The 17,005-nt window shown below is 37.6% G+C and overlaps 3 protein-coding genes across 7 annotated transcripts; all 3 read right to left on the reverse strand.

Moving 5' to 3' along the window:
• Positions 1-8,492: 8,492 nt before the first annotated feature.
• On the reverse strand, positions 8,493-9,972 carry LOC143349001 (E3 ubiquitin-protein ligase Godzilla). The gene is made up of 6 exons (XM_076779824.1): positions 9,793-9,972; positions 9,496-9,688; positions 9,180-9,388; positions 8,921-9,095; positions 8,689-8,847; positions 8,493-8,620 (listed from the first exon to the last, which is right to left on the reverse strand). Exons 1-6 carry the CDS (start codon positions 9,970-9,972, stop codon positions 8,493-8,495), a joined length of 1,044 nt encoding a protein of 347 aa, XP_076635939.1.
• Positions 9,968-16,951, reverse strand: LOC143351816 (uncharacterized). 4 transcript variants are annotated; one of them, XR_013081811.1, is made up of 6 exons: positions 16,811-16,951; positions 13,254-14,950; positions 12,975-13,148; positions 12,750-12,890; positions 10,951-12,674; positions 9,968-10,111 (listed from the first exon to the last, which is right to left on the reverse strand). XR_013081811.1 is itself a non-coding variant. In XM_076783785.1 (6 exons), coding segments are annotated over exons 2-6 (2,157 nt in total). In that variant the 5' UTR covers positions 14,937-14,950; positions 16,811-16,951; the 3' UTR covers positions 9,968-10,110. The 4 variants fall into 4 exon arrangements, 1 of the variants encoding a protein (XP_076639900.1); XR_013081812.1 differs by having other exon boundaries at positions 10,823-12,674; XR_013081813.1 differs by having other exon boundaries at positions 10,951-12,667; positions 12,742-12,890.
• LOC143351817 (phosphatidate cytidylyltransferase, mitochondrial) lies at positions 14,933-16,973 on the reverse strand. 2 transcript variants are annotated; one of them, XM_076783788.1, is made up of 3 exons: positions 16,836-16,973; positions 16,644-16,765; positions 14,933-16,536 (listed from the first exon to the last, which is right to left on the reverse strand). In XM_076783788.1, the coding sequence occupies exon 3, from the start codon at positions 16,361-16,363 to the stop codon at positions 15,251-15,253; it is 1,113 nt and encodes a 370-aa protein (XP_076639903.1). In that variant the 5' UTR covers positions 16,364-16,536; positions 16,644-16,765; positions 16,836-16,973; the 3' UTR covers positions 14,933-15,250. The 2 variants fall into 2 exon arrangements, with proteins under 2 accessions (XP_076639903.1, XP_076639902.1); XM_076783787.1 differs by having other exon boundaries at positions 14,933-16,765; positions 16,903-16,968.
• Between the last annotated feature and the right edge of the window lie 32 nt (positions 16,974-17,005).

Raw genomic sequence — 17,005 nt, forward strand, 5'->3', positions numbered from 1 at the left:
TCAATTATAATCATTTTTTATCATTAGGCATACCCTCGAAATCCTGCCCACTTTCGAGAAAAAAATTCGAGAAGGTACTGCAACTTTACGATGAAAAAAAAAAATTTCAAATCGTTCTGGAAAAATTATTTTCCGTTACGGGGGTCAATTACAATCATTTTTGGTGAATAGTCATACCCCCGAAATCCTATCCACTTTCAAGAAAAAAATTAGAGAAGGTTCGAAATTTTTTGACAAAATTAAAAAATTTCGAATCGTTCTAAAAAAATTATTTTCTATTACGGGGGTCAATTACAATCATTTTTGGTCGTTAGACATACCCTCGAAATCCTATCCACTTTCAAGAAAAAAATTCGAGAAGATGTGAAATTTTTCGACGGAAACAAAAAATTTCAAATCGTTTTGGAAAAATTATTTTCGGTTGCGGGGGTCAATTGCAATCATTTTTGGTGAATAGACATAACCTCGAAATCTTGCGCATTTTCGAGAAAAAAATTCAGTACCGTCGGAACTTTAAACGTTGATAACTGTTTAACGAAGCCTCCATCAACAAATTAGTATTCTCGACTTTCGTCTTATTTTGGCCTGTAAAATCCCCCATTAAAATTTTTCCAGTCGAACACCCTGTATAGAAAGCGCAAATTCTGATATAACCTATGTGGTTTAACACGACGCCATTTTTACAGTCACGAAATGAGCGATAACGCAAACGAGGGGGGAAAAAATATCACTAAGAACGCGAGTCGCGCGAAAGAAAAAAACTGTAACGTAAAAATGAACGTTTCGTTTGCGCGCGTGACTCGCGCGATATCTCGGAATTAGGTCACTCGCGTACCAGTTTGTTTTTGTACGTACGCAATTCGTTACTTTAATAGCCATACACTATCTAGCTATCGAATTGCGAACAAAACGTTTCGTTCGCTGGAATCTCGACACGTGTACGAGTTATCGGGCCCCGCTTTAACCAACAAATTAAGGAATGCTTACACGTTACGCCATTTCTACGAAGACATTCAGATCTCATGCAGTTTCTTGCTTCGGGTCCTATCGATATGCTTGCAACTTGCTATTTCATGATCGTTGAAAGTTGAACCGATAATTCGCTGATATTTCAATGCATTTAAGCGCCTGTGTAATCCTCATAACCTTTCTAACAGGGAAAACAGTTGTCTCGTGCTACTAGCGCCGCCAGTGGGAAAACGGTGAAACATAACCGCTTTGTCCGCACTGGTACAGTAATTGCGTTTTTGTAATGCAACTATTTTACAGCTTTAACGAAAATATTTAAACGCAGAGTAGTTAAAACTTCACGTTATTAGAAAGTATCGTACTGAACAATATTTCTTTTACTCTGCCATTTAAATACTTTTCGTTATTCAGTGTATATTTCATTTCGAGAACACAGAGGCTGTGATGCTACTTTGTTGTTCAATCACGCCGCTACGTTTACAGTAGAGCTTCGGTAAGATCTTACGTAACGAACGTTAATTGTTACGCGTTCATTGAAAATGCTTGTTTTTAACATGACGCACCAAGTATTACGCAACGGTTATTTATTCCTTCTTGATTATGCGGAAGCGGTTACAGCAACAAAGCGCCGAGCAAACTGCATCGCGGCGAAGACACATTATCTCGCGAGAATGCAAACTTTGTTAAAATTCAACTGCGGGACTATAGGGGAGCTTCGTAGTTTGTTTCGTACGAACGTACGCTAGATTGTATCCTAACGTGCGAGACCCACTTCGACGGGCGAATCGAGGACAGGGAAATAATAAAAAGAGATTCAACTCGACAGACAGACGCGCGAATTTCAATTTAAATTATACCGAACGGTACATTCTCGTATCAAAATTAAATAAAATTATTATTAGTATCGTCGAGTACCGAAATTCTGTGATTCTGATGGATTCTAACGTAGTTTGTGGGACTTCGTACTAGGTGAATCACGAGCACGCATTATTTAAGCAACTATCGCTCGATACTGCATTCTGTGTACATTGTTGCTCATAGGTATCGGGAGATATCGACTCTCCAGCAATGAACTACGGTCTGTTAGTCTCGAAAAGAGAATACGCCTTTCTTTTGCTTCGTTTAGATTGCGATTAACTTGCTTACGGAGAGATTATCGCCGACAGAATGATTTACGAGTAAGCTGACGAGAAGCAGAAATTTCGAGTTGCGTTATTCTCCATCGGCGCAAAATTATATTCGTTCTCGCTTAGGGGACCTATCATCGATAAGTGCGAAACTCGGAGACCCCGACCGCGTCGCAATTATTTGTAAATTACGGAATACGTACGCGGCGTATATCGCCAAATCGATCCGTATTTACGACACTTTTTAATTACAGTCGAACTGGGTTATAACAAGCACCAGAGAACAGGAATTTCTTCGTTTCAACAATTACTCGCTGTATCGGGAATGAAATAAATATGCCTCCTAACTTTTATCTCGATAATTTGACAAATACGTAGAACGAAAAATAGGTTAGGAAACTAAAATTCTCTGTTACCATTGTTAAATATTATGTTACTATGCTTGTAGAGCACGTATAACGTGTAACGCGATTTACTTGATCGTAATTTCAAAATTATACTCACGAGCAATGTTAATTAATAATTGATACGTAACTTCAGGTTTTTGTGTGGATATTTCTGAAATGTTCGAAAATTTGTAGAATATACAGGATATTCGGCCATCCTAGGGAAAAATTTTAATGGGGGATTTTAGAGGCCAAAATAAGACGAAAATCATGAATACCAATTTGTGATGGAGACTTTGTTAAAAAGTTATTAACGTTCAAAGTACCGCCCATAATTAATTTTTTTCTCGAAAATGGGCAGGATTTCGGGGTTATGTATAATGACCAAAAATGATTGTAATTGACCCCCGCAATAGAAAATATTTTTTTTAGAACGATTTGAAATTTTTTTTTTTCATCGAAAAATTTGGGCATCTAATTAGATTTTCGGTAGGGAATTTTTTTCTCGAAAGGGCGTAGGATTTCGGGGTTATGTCTAATGACCAATAATGATTGTAATTGACCCCCGCAATAGAAAATATTTTTTCCAGAACGATTTGAAACTTTTCAATTTCGATGAAAAATTTCAGTACCTTCTCGAATTTTTTTCTAGAAAGTGGGTAGGATTTCGAGGGTATGTGTATTCACCAAAAATGATTGTAATTGACCCCCGCAATTGAAAATAATTTTTCCAGAACGATTGGAAATTTTTGAATTTCGACGAAAAATTTCAGTACCTCCTCGAATTTTTTTCTAGAATGTGAGTAGGATTTCGAGGGTATGTCTATTCACCAAAAATGATTGTAATTGACCCCCGCAATAGAAAATATTTTTTTTAGAACGATTCGAAATTTTTTAATTTTGTCAAAAAATTTCAAACCTTTTCGAATTTTTTTCTAGAAAGTGGATAGGATTTCGAGGGTATGTGTATTCACCAAAAATGATTGTAATTAATCCCCGCAATTGAAAATAATTTTTCCAGAACGATTTCAAACTTTTCAATTTCGACGAAAAATTTCAGTACCTTCTCGAATTTTTTTCTCGAATGTGAGTAGGATTTCGAGGGTATGTCTATTCACCAAAAATGATTGTAATTGACCCCCGCAATTGAAAATAATTTTTCCAGAACGATTTGAAACTTTTCAATTTCGACGAAAAATTTCAGTACCTTCTCGAATTTTTTTCTCGAATGTGAGTAGGATTTCGAGGGTATGTCTAATGACAAAAAATGATTGTAATTGACCCCCACAACCGAAAATAATTTTTCCAGAACGATTTGAAACTTTTCAATTTCGACGAAAAATTTCAGTACCTTCTCGAATTTTTTTCTCGAATGTGAGTAGGATTTCGAGGGTATGTCTATTCACCAAAAATGATTGTAATTGACCCCCGCAATTGAAAATAATTTTTCCAGAACGATTTGAAACTTTTCAATTTCGACGAAAAATTTCAGTACCTTCTCGAATTTTTTTCTCGAATGTGAGTAGGATTTCGAGGGTATGTCTATTCACCAAAAATGATTGTAATTGACCCCCGCAATTGAAAATAATTTTTCTAGAACGATTGGAAATTTTTGAATTTAATTGTTAATAACTTTTTAACGGAGCCTCCATCACCAAATTGCTATTCTTGATTTTCATCTTATTTTGGCCTCCAGAATCCCCCATTAAAATTTTTCTTCAAGGATAGCCCAACACCCTGCAAACCACGTAGTACGCTTAAGGCCGACTCGAAGAGGTATATTGCGCCCTTAGGCCACATTAGGTAATGGCGCCCCTAGGCCACATTGGTTAACCCTTTCGGCACGAATGTCCAATACGTGTACTGGACGTTCATAAATTATTCCTAGCAGCCGATTGACGCCAGGGGCCGTGACGAATGCATTTACAAATTGACACCTTGGTCACTAGAATGGGGCTGCACACCCTCCTCCAATTCGAATACTTCTCTTTCACATCGTCAATTTTACGCTCACCTTACTAAAGCTAAATTATACGCAATGAAACCCTAAATTAAACAACAAACCTTACACGTTCCCATCAAACTTTCAACTTATCGAATTCTCACAATTACAAACCTAGAACAACGTAAAAAAACTTAAATCCTTTAACAAAAATACAAATTTCTTTGTCACAAAACATTCCTATTTATAGTCAACTGTTCTCCGACATTTTTCTTTAATCCGCTTTGCGACAAGGTCCCGAACATAACCTATCGCAATCACCTGAACAAAGAGGCTAACCTATCTTAATCGCGACTACCGTTTCCGCCGACAAGGATGAAATACGATACGTTAATCGAGTATGTGCAATTAGTTGCATACGTGTCGGAATTCGAAGCCAACTCGGGCGTCGAACGTGCCCGGATTCGTTGGCCCGCTTCTAAATAAGCCGCGACGAGGGTGGAGCAAAGGGACGTCGAAGGTGATCACCGTGTAAAAGAAGAGAGATCGAGGGGATGGGTAACAAAGATCCTCCAAACGACGGAAAGAATCGGGGTTGCTGCGATAGCGAAGGTGGAGAGGAGGCTGCTCGGAGGGTTGGAGAGGCCGAGCTCCACGAGGAGCGAGGCACGATCTTTCCTCGACATCGCGGCCGTCTCCGAGCGATTTTTTCACGGAACAAGGAGACGAATAAACGGCATTGTGCCGTCACGCGCGGCCACTCTCGTTCTCTCTCAACGGAACGCCGTTAGAACCTCTTCGCCTCTGTGCAACCGCAGAACTTTCTTTGCCCCCTTTTGCGAACGCCCCGCCTCGCGCTGACCCCCTCCTCTCTCGCTCTTACTCACTTCAGCTCGAGCTAATCGCCACGGAATCCAGTTTTTTTTCTGCCACCTCGCCGATACGGATAATTCGTGCCAAGAACTCGTTTCACGGCCGTTCCCGATTACGCTCTTTTTCCAATTACAAACGGATACACTTCGAACATTTCAATTTCAATTTGTCAATGGCCTCTCCTAAATTCGATCGTTTCAGGCACAGAATCGTCGCTTACAATTTCGTAACACTAGGTTTACGGTACGCGTCAATTTGACGCATTCTAGGGCAATTATAGGACAATTTATGTTGAATTGAATTGATGTAATGATATGGATGTATACTCTAATTAAAAGAAGAAACTGCATTTTAATGCAACTGTCAACGAATTATAATAAAAATATGCGCAACGAGTGTCCGTAAACCTAGTGTTAATGTCACTAACAATACCAGAAAATATTTATCTCGAAGATAATTTTTGCCTCGTATAATTCGAAATATTTTTAAGAATTATCGCGAATGGATAATGAGACATCGTTAGCTCGATGTAATAGTAAATTCCTTCGAAGGTCGATGTATTTATCTTCGGACTTATCCTTCTCGACGTCTTACTATTTCTTTGTCGTTAAGATACTCGTCAGTAAACTACTTAAAGCGATTAGAGAGTTGTAAGGCCGAAATGTTTCTTTGGTCAATGCAAACCGTTTCCATTTTATACCTGTAATATGCTTTGTACATTTATTTTTAACTGCATTATGCATTGGTATTAGATAGCTACTGGTATAAAACTATTTTATCGTTATTCTACGTGTTATAGGGTTCATTTATTACCGTAATGAAAGTTGTTAACAATTTGGATCATCGAACTGATGAGATTGTCCTCTTTTATCATACTTCTTTCGCCTTTGTACAAATAATTATACACTAACTTCACTCTAAGGCTTCAACGACGAGTTTATCGTACCCGACGAGGATATCAGAAGCATAATGTAAAATACAAAATATAAATATTTTTATTTTTATTTGGATAGTACACCTAACGTTAAATGATAAGACAATAGCAAGTCTGACCTTTCGTTTCAGACGTTATAGTAATCAAGTAAAAATTCAATCCTCGATATTGTACAATATACATATATACATAACAAGGTCTCCCATATTGACTATTTACACACACAGTTTTGTACAACCTTTCTTTCGTTCCCTTTTTTCTCGAAGGATTTAACTTAACACCGGATCAAACGACAGAGCGAAAACGCCGTCCCCTGATTCGCATAAATTCAATTCGTCGCTTCTATCCTCAATCGCGAACGCGTAATACATTCCCCGTTCAGAGGCATATTAGTCTATAGCTTCAGATATTTGAATTATACATATAAATGTACAGAATTTGTGTAGAAAAAACAGTGGTTTCGTTATACGAAATACGACAATATTATTCTGCATTACTTAATTACACGAAGTTCCATAACGACGATTTGATAAATTACTGCTGAAATTTCATTATATATCTCTTTCTGCGAAATTGTTCATCGGCATCGTTATACTTCGCGACACTTAATTCTAAAGATTCAACTTGATCAACACAACGCCTGACGTTGAAAATATTAGTCGTTATAAGTTTATAATTTTTGGTTAAATTCTATACATCCTGCGCTAAAACGAATTCTATTTTTGGTCTTTATAGTTCTATATATATATATATATATAATAACAAATAATATTTATAAATTCATATCGTGGACTATATCACCAAAGTATATTTTACTTAATTTACTATACATATATCACCAATGATCATCATTTAGCATTAATGGAATAATTGAAAATATTTAATTACTCGAAAGAATCTATATTTCGTACGATTAAAGAAAAATAAGTATTCATGTTCCCCGTAACTCTGGTAAATGTATGCGATTAATAGTTACGCGCGAAACATAAAATACATAGGCCATAAAGCTACGAATACAACATCGAGTAAAATAATATTTCAAAAATGTATCCTCGTAATTTCCAGAGCCGCGATTACAGACATTTTACCGTGAGATATTCCGTTTCTCACTATTTGAAACATTACATTACTCGGACATACGCCTAGAAAATAATTTGCAGTCTTAACTATCAAGTAATTATTTCCGCGTACCTAAAGCGCGATTTTCAATCGGAATAAGCTAACAGGATAACAATGATTCTTATTATTAGGACAGTAGACCAATGTCGATAGTAAAATTTCGTTTACTTTTATATAAAACACGGGGCACGGGGGGGAAAAAATGCTTGAAGAGCGACGACGCTTTGTTATACGAAGAATTAGATTTATATCAATTTTTTTTTTTAACACTTACGACAAGACGTATACTGGACACTTCACTTATTCCGAATAACAAAAGAATTAAATCTCTAAAATGTCAAAAATGCTCTTCCGTTCTACGATTCTGGATAATCTAGCATTCCTCTGCCAAGTTTTGTAATACCATGCAAAAGTGCTTCGACCTTATCGGAAACAGATAATTGAATATCTCACAAAGAATAAACCTACGAGAATCACGCAGAACCGTCGTAACTTTCAGAATCCTGTTTACGTAGATTCGTAGTATCACTTCCGGTTGGCACGGTGACCCACCCGAATTTAATACGACCCGTGTATTACCACCTGTAGTAACGTGAACAACAGTCACTGCAAATTCTTCAATTGTCCTATATAAATTCACTCTGTGCAGTTTACGCTGATACGCATTCCGCATCCTGTAATTCTCCTGGTATTAAATCGTTAAGGTTGCTAATCTTTTACAAAATTTCTTTTCTTTCTTTCGTCGATTATTAACCCTTTCTCTGTTGATCGCCACACCCAACGAATTATACGGAAATCAACATACAAAACACTAATACTCTTAATAGATAAATTAATACCAGGAGTGTGCGGGATCCCGAATGTTTTCGAGAATTCCGGGCATTTTTGAAATTACCGAAAATTTTCGGAATCCCAAAGCTCCCAAATCTTTTTAAATATCGATTGTTACTTGAATCAGTTTTGACTCGACGCAAGGAACAATAGAACTCCATCGAAGAAAAGACAGTTTCAGACGTGCTGTAGTTCACAGCGAAAGGGTTAAAAGTAATAACAAAGATTCCTTACCATTAATGCTATGAGTATCCAACACCATGAAAGCAGTTCCATTAGATGGTTCTCCCGCGCTACAAGTCTTTCCATTGTTAAAAAGAAAGAGATTCATCAGACTCAGAAGTGCTAGTCAATTGATTTGTAATTAGTCCAACTTGCGATAGTACTGTACGCCCGATAGGGTTCTCCTCCTGCTGCGTGAACGTTCCACCTCGAGTGCCTAACGAAATGTTTAGTTTTGCTTTTAGAAAACGCGACTTGATAGATAAAAACGATCGTTTCTTATACCTTGATGACCGTCGCGAAATAAAGGTGTGGTATCGTCAGCGTCTGAGTCACTGTCCTCGCTAATAACTTGTTCGTCTGCTGCTAAAACTTTCCGTTTACAAACGGGACAGACTCTACGATTTTTCGTCAACCACGGGTCAATGCATTTCGTGTGATACGCTGAAATAAATTAATGCACTATTGTTCGCAGGATTTTTAACTTCTCAATGAATTTTCACTGGTATATACTAACCATGCGCGCAAGGTAGAACTCGTAATTTTTCACCTTCTATATAATCTTCTAAACAAATAGCACACGTTTCGTATGGATCACCTTTTGTATATTTGTGCGTCGGGATTTGCTTCAAGCTCGAATATGGTAACATGTGCCTTCGTTGCCGTCTTCTATCCTTAATACATCTATAGAACTACGATAGAAAAGAAAAACGTTTAAAACACAGACGTTTCCTGAAAGCACGATAATTTTAATGTCACGACGATAACGTTCTCACCATGAAAATAACCATAATTAGAAAGCATAGACCAACAACAATAGCAAACGGCAAAAGTAAATGTGTAATATTAAACGGCGTGTCGTCGTTAATGAGTACAAAATATAATTCGTCATATAAATAATTTTCTTTAATAATTAGTCCTGTGATTTCACTAACAAATACAGACGGTATTGTTATTCCTGCAGGGTGTTCCGCTACCATTGGTTCTATAACAAAATACATATAAATGTAAAGTAATTATCGTAGATGTTTTTCAACAATAATGAGAATTAAATTCATAATTATTGGAAAGCTTTGCAATTGAAATGTTTACCTAATTCGTTACTGTTCACATTATGTATAATTGCAGCATTATATCCAGCTTTTTGTGCCGTTCGAACTTTCACTTCAAAGGTACAATTATGGCGGGCAATTAAAACTATCCAATTACCATTGTAATTGGTAATATTTGGAGGACTCTGTATGTCATGACACGCAGTAGGGGGATCCGCGTACACCACCATGCCCTGATAAAATTTACGACTTTTTATAATACGTATTCTATTCTAAATAAACGCTTCCTAATAATTTCCTCTAGTTTCTCTAGATAAAACATTAAGACGATAGATACCTTAATCCCTTCAGATGGAATCAAGCCACCAAATCCAGCAGGCATGTCTCTGAATTCTTCTTCAATTTGGTGTCTCGCAGCTGCAGAAAATACTAAAATATCTGCCCTGTTGTACACGACGCAAACAACAAGGAACATAAGCCATAGCTGGACTTGATGGTTCATGCAACACTGTCTCATTTTTTTAAAATATCAGAAGTACACGCTGTCCTGTCAACTTTAATATTCCATTAAAAAATTTCTTGAGCGACTCATTATACGTCAGATTCAATTAAAAAAATACCAATACATCCATCGCATGGAATAGAATACTGTCGTCCTGTAAAAGTAAATATGATGGATGTACTTATAACCTAACTTTATTTTTCGTGTATAATGTATAAAGTTGAAAATTATATCACGCAATCGCCGTTTTAACAATTATCGATAGGGTGGATATTTAATAAAAAAAAAATTACTGTCAACTTGGATCTGAGAAGTTTTGCAACTATAGCCCAATGCACTGCCGAATTAATTTTCACAACTATTATTTGTTATTACATACTTGACCACGTAAACAGGAAATTTTGCCAAACCTAGGGTTATCTTCATACTGCATGTACATACTCAGAGTAGCCGAAATTTATTTATTCGATTTCAACGTATCTGTCATAATAGATCTAACCATTTCAGCGAGAAATACTTATTCGTAACCTGTACGGCAATTTTCGATACAGTTCAGGCAAGTAAATAAAATCAAATCGAGGAACACGGTATGTAAAACGTCACAACGTAAAACTTTTATTTTTAATGTCTGCCATAAAATGGTATAAAAAAACACTACATGAATTAACTACTCCCGATAAACGTTTCGTAAGCAAATGGTACGCGTATCGTACCTGGATCGGTGATTGAAAAAATGTTGTAACTTGATATACGAAATTTGACACATTAACGAACGAATAGACGACAATAATAGGTTTATCGATGTATATGTGTCAATCAACGTGAAAGAACATGCACACACACACACACGCGTAAACGTACGTACATACGTATACGCGACACAGTAATCAGGTACGAAGACCAAGAGGGATCTGTGCAAATTTAACCCTGAATATCTCCTTATCGGCTGTATTACTCGACGCGTGTGCATACATAGATAATTTCTATACGTACTGATACTCCTGTTTCTTTTCTCATCCAGAAAAATACACAGTCTACGACACGCAGGGGACGTTTAACGGCGTAATACGTATATACATGTACGCACACATGCACGCGCACGTAATTTCGTAGGTATATCAGCAGCGCGCAACGAGACGCACACCATTTATCATCCGTCGCATGTCATTTACACCTTCTTCTCTCGGCCCACCTCGGCTTTGAGGTTATGAGAATGTTTTGGAGCAACGTGGTTACTATTAATCTCGGCAGCGAAATGCGTAGAACGAGTTCAACGACGCAAGAAGACTGACTGTGGCCGTTGATTAAACAATCGAGTAAAGTTCACGAGGGAACGTCAAAGATTCACTGCATAAGAGTGCTCCATTCATAAATACAGACACGAAAACGATCCGGAGTTCGTACGTAACGCGAAAACGATTAACACGACTTCTCCAATTTAAAACAAATTTCTCGCGACTCGATCAGTGAAGTCACGCGGATGTCATACATATGTACATAACTTTTCCCTTTATTTTCTCACGGAACTATCCGACAGAGCTATGCCGGACGTGCTTATTCACGCGGTGGAAGCGCTAAATTTAAATTCAATTAAACGTCAGCTTGCAACGAATCGATTTTCAACGTTGCAGAACTGTGTCTAAATTAAAGGAGATGCGATCGGATATCTGTTTGATTAAGTGTCCTACGTTAATGTTATAATTAGTATATTCAAAACGTTCGATACTTTTAGGCGGAGTAAAAAACTTTATTCGGTTTATTAAACAAATTGAATGTACATAATATAATTCTCGTAAAAAGTATATTTAAAGTACACGTGGTTCAATCATAATTGTTTACATTCGACTACAAATTTAATACATCCAAACATTTTTTTTTTTTTGTATTATCACAGGTAAAGTTGATTCTGTGATACAAAGAACGGAAAAGGAGAAGCGTATTTCGTTTTCGAAGTTCGTAGAATGTATGTCTTTTATGGTTCCGTTTTTTCTACTTACGTGAGGTTTGATTACTTACTGGATTACAATGTTTTATGATACAATAGATGAATATTACACGTATATATACATCACAGGCATGAAGAACGATCATTTACGAAGTATACAATTCAATAGTGTAATGTACATACACAATATAGATTTAAGTCGATATGAATCTCAGTAAAGTGAATAAAAAAAAAAAAAAAAAAAAATTTTTTTTATGTATAACACGTCTGTTTATACATATTTAGATAGTAATTAATCGAATTTACACCGTAATGTACTATATATATGTTGCGGAAATTGGTGTTTTCGAAAGGGGGCGGTGTTTTATAATATTAACGTTAATACCACCTACAATTATGAACAATCGATAAAAACCATCAAGCATTGAACAAGTGGAAAAAGTTAATTTAAAAGAAAAAGAGAATTCGATCCCGTTGAAAATGAAAATCGAATTACATCATTTGTAGTTGAAGGCACTCATTAGCAATATCGCTTACAGGAGCCAAATTACAAATGTACACTGCGCAAAACTTATTACCTTTGTAAAATCTTATTAATTTACTAATAATCTTACTAGATCTTTCCGCGTGAAAACCTCTCGTCGAGATACTGTGCCTTGCTTATAATAGCATTCTTCTGAGATTGATCAAATCTATTGATCTGCAAATCAATATCCCTGTCGAACGGTCTCCTAACTGTTTGTCCACTTAATTTCGCCTTTTTCTCTTCCTTCTGAAATTCATATTTTATTCGACGTTGATCTATCGAGATATATGTATAAATCGTAAAATTTCAATACACAAGCACCTTTTTTTTCTTCTCAAGTTTGCTCTGATGAACCTCTAAGAGCGACTTTTCGCGCTTTCGACTTTTTCCACCTTCGGTCTCGCGACTTTCTTGAGACGGCTCTGTGGTCGATGTTTTAAAATTATAGAACGCTTCCTCTTCCTAAAATTGTGAAACAGTTTAGGCGTTATTTGTGATCGTTAACGATCTCTGAAACGATGAAGAAATAATAATAATAACGCTTACTCGTTGCCTCTGTTTTTCAGCCTTCTTTGCCGGAGTATCTGTCCAGCATGACCTGTCGGACATGTCTGGGCCTGTCCTAACGCGAAACTTTCGTGGTGCTAATCCTAGATTACTGACCTGTGCCGGAGGTAATTCTGTCATCCATTCTTCGCGCTGCTTTAAAGCACCATCGTCCTAAAATATCATTGACCATTATGTGATTTCCTCCAAATTGTCGCCAATTGCACAGAAGAATCGCCTACAACCCCGATTCGCTATATAAATTATAATTCAGTTTACCTCGTCCTTTTTTTCATTTTTTATTTGTTGTGCTCTTTGCTCCAGCTGTTTATACACATTACTAGTTCTTAACGCAGGATGGTTGGCCGGTAGCGGGCCGATTGCATCTTCATTCTCAGACTCTGCCTGTTCTATTTCGTCGCTATTGGAGGATTTTATCACATTCGAAAGAGCGGGGCCTATAATTCTCACTTTCGTTTCGTCGCTGCACGTTTGCTCTAATAAATGTGGCGGTAACGCCGGGCCGAAAATCATGTCTGAATCCGCGTCGGAATCCTCTCGACTTAAATCATTCTCGTCGTTGCAACTCGTATCGACGTCAGATCGTTCAGTTACATTTCGCTCATCAATTTCTGGCAAACAAGGTCCTATGAAATTCGTAGTCTTTACTGGTTTTATATTACTGGAAGAATCAACTATTAATGGCGGCGGTAAAGTCGGCCCATACGTGGGATCCTCCTCAACAGCAGAAGTTTCCGTTGCTTTCGAAGAGTCGCAATTACCAAGCCGCGAGGAAGTTTTATCGTTGGAACTAAAATTATCTTCTCCGCTATTTAAATCAACCGTCTTTTCTCTTGATTCGGGTTTGCATCTTTCATCGACAATGTTTATACGATCTCCCGTCAGTTCCGTCAATATAGGCGACGCGATACCTAATGCGGAATCTGAAACGGCACCAGGATTATTATTACTGGAACCGGACGACGTATCGTTCTTCCTTGCATTTACCTTTGGCGAGCCATCCGAGTGTTCGCTCTCTATCGATTGCTTTTTCGTCGAACTCTCGCACTCGTCGTTCGAATTTCTTTTTTTCGTCTTTGTCTTATGGTGCCTCGAGAATAAACACCTATTTCCTACGTCTGAACCGTCGGACAAATTTTCGTCCGTCTCCGATAGAACGTCAAATTCGGACAAGTCTAATTCTTTGTACTCTTGACTCTCTGACAAATCTTTCTTCGTTAACAGTTCATTGTCGGTACGGCCTGGTTCCGCGTTCCTGGGCGAAGATAATTCCTGCAACTGTTGATCCACGTCCTCTTTTATCGGCGTCCTTTTATGCGAATTGTGCCTCTCAAGTTCCCCTCGAAATCTCCCGTGATCCGACGATCTCGATTTATGCGACTGGTAGCTTCTATCGCGACTTCTGTCGCGCGAGTGACGCTTATATTTCTCGCGTGATTTGTTCCTGTACTTGTCATTCTGGGATCTATCGTCGTCGTTTCTACTGTGTGACCGTTCTTGGGACCTATGTTTACGATGCTCGCCCCGATCCTGATCTCTGTAACGTTTCGTGTCTCTCGTTTTACGTTTCGAGGATAGAGCGGAGCTTTTCGAATCTATACTGACGTCCCTCGAGCTTCTGTAATCTTTGCTGTCCTCGCGTCTCGAGCTTCTCGACTCGTGGGTATGTTTCGAATATTTCGCCGAATGCTTAAGATCTCTGTTATCCACGTCTTGCTCTTTCGACGATCTATGTTCTCTTCTACTGCTGTCGTGCTTAGATTTATCTTTTCTATCTCTATACTCTACGTCGTCGTAGCTAGATTTACATTCTGACTTTGACCTCGAATGTTTCCCGAGTTTAGCTTCCGGGTGAACGTAATCTTTGCGGGTGGCTTCGAAGCGAAATCGTCGCCCGTCGTCGCTGTCCTGACTCTCGGAATCAGAATCCATTGTTGTCATGATTTAGTTACTTGCTGAAAGTATCACAAATTTAATTTTTGATAGAGATAAATTCCAATACATACATAGCAATACTTTGTAAAATATAACGATGTTCGATTTTAAGTGCTAATCCTTCTAGTCTGAAGTGTAATACTTATAAAGAAACTTAAGAATATCGCATCGTGTCCCGTTAAAATACTTTTAAGCGCTAAGGCATTAAACTATACCTACAGAGAAGTCATAATTCGACTAAATAACTTTATTTAGAACATAGCTGTGCGAAACATTGTACATATGACAGAATTAAAGTACGACTAAAAGGGATGTAATTACTACTCTATGCGTTTGTTTGTTTCCTTTGGCTGTGCCTGGTTCTTCATAGTCTCTACTATTCTTTCGACTTTACTTTGACCTGGCTCTGATTTTGTAATCAAACTTGTCTGTGGTGTTGCTTGCAACATCTTCATTATTTTTGCTCCGCCATACTTAATAGATTTCACAAGTCCAGCAGTAGGAATCCCTTTCAGACTTTGCGTGACACTGGATCTCCAAACAATCTGTTTCAAGCATTCTTCCAGTATTTCACCACATTCGGGATCGTACGCGATCGCGCGCAGACAATCCTCCGTATCCTTTGATCTTGGACCTTGCGACCATGCTCTGACAAGCTTAACTTGCGGAGTTCTAGGTAACTGATTCAAATGATGTATTTTCGTCTCTGGACTTGTATCTTGGTGGCAGGTGATGCTCGTTTGATCTGACTTTGGAATGTCCACGTAATTTTCAAAATGTTGCAAAATTGGGCTGTACAATTGTTTAAAGTGCGCCATTTGGGACAAAACGATATTGTTAATTTTATCTTTATTTTCGCCAAAAGTCATTCGAAAATCACCGGTGTAGGATAAACCGGTAATAGTTTTGTAAAAATCAACTTCTGTAAAGTGTTGCGGAAGCAATAATAATGCTGCATGTATAGCTGAATATAAATTTTGTACTAAAGCCGTCGGTAGTTGAGATTGTTCGCTTGGTTCCATTAATACTTTGACAGGCTTGTGCAACCTTCCTGCTAAGTACAAATCATTCCAGTCTAGTAAGTCTTCTACTAACGAAACTTCAGAAATTACTCCGTATTTTATAGTATATCCTCCTGCTATTTTAACCAACGTATTATAATAGATTTTAGCACCCCAATTTTCTTGCACATTAGCAATCACTCTATGCCCGAGAAACCTCAATGGCTGAGCATAATGCGTAGGATTAAGTTCTAAATTCTCTGCATGCCACTGATTTGCGTTACGAACAACAAAAATAAGGTCCAACATATTGTTGGACTGATTGTTTAATTGCTTGAACGCAGCAGATCCATACGCAAAGCAAAATTTCATATTCCTTGGAAAACTTTTCAATATCCCTTTTAGCTGGTGCATTCCAACGAACTTCTCCATCGTGGTAAAATATTAACAGTACAAGCAAAATCTTCCCCCAAGGAAAAGCTGATACCTTTAATTCTGCATAATATTTCTTTACCGTCAAAAACTTCGAATAACTGTTTAGGTAATATCTTGCGATAAATCTTGTGCGATCATCAAAGGATTGCCCTTTTGTTTCTTACGTAGATCTAAGTAGGGTACAGTTGATTTTATATTTTGTCTGATAGAATATCATGTACAGATTGGAAAGTCAGAAAAGTATAGTGTTTGAAGAATATAATAAAGAAGCCGGCACCTGACACGAGACAAATATTTTCCGTCTGATATCTTCCAACAGCTTTGGCAACGATGGTCACGAATTTCTGGATATTTACAATCAACTGCACCCTTTATTAACAGAGATCCATTCCATCTAACCTAGAAATGCTCTTCGTGAATTGTGTAATCGTTACACATACTTACTTAAAACCGATGCAGTATTCTATACCGAGGATTTAATTAATTGCACAGCGACACGAACGGTAATCTTTAATTTAAAATTAACAAGAACGAACCAACGTCAAATTGTACAATATCGTATCGTATATCGAACTCAGAAACGCATGATCGCTTGAAGTAATCTGCTTCATATAGAACAATAACAAGAACCGCGAATTT

The sequence above is a fragment of the Colletes latitarsis genome, chromosome 2 (genome assembly GCF_051014445.1).
Source record: "Colletes latitarsis isolate SP2378_abdomen chromosome 2, iyColLati1, whole genome shotgun sequence".
In the NCBI taxonomy this organism is placed as follows: Eukaryota; Metazoa; Arthropoda; class Insecta; order Hymenoptera; family Colletidae; genus Colletes; species Colletes latitarsis.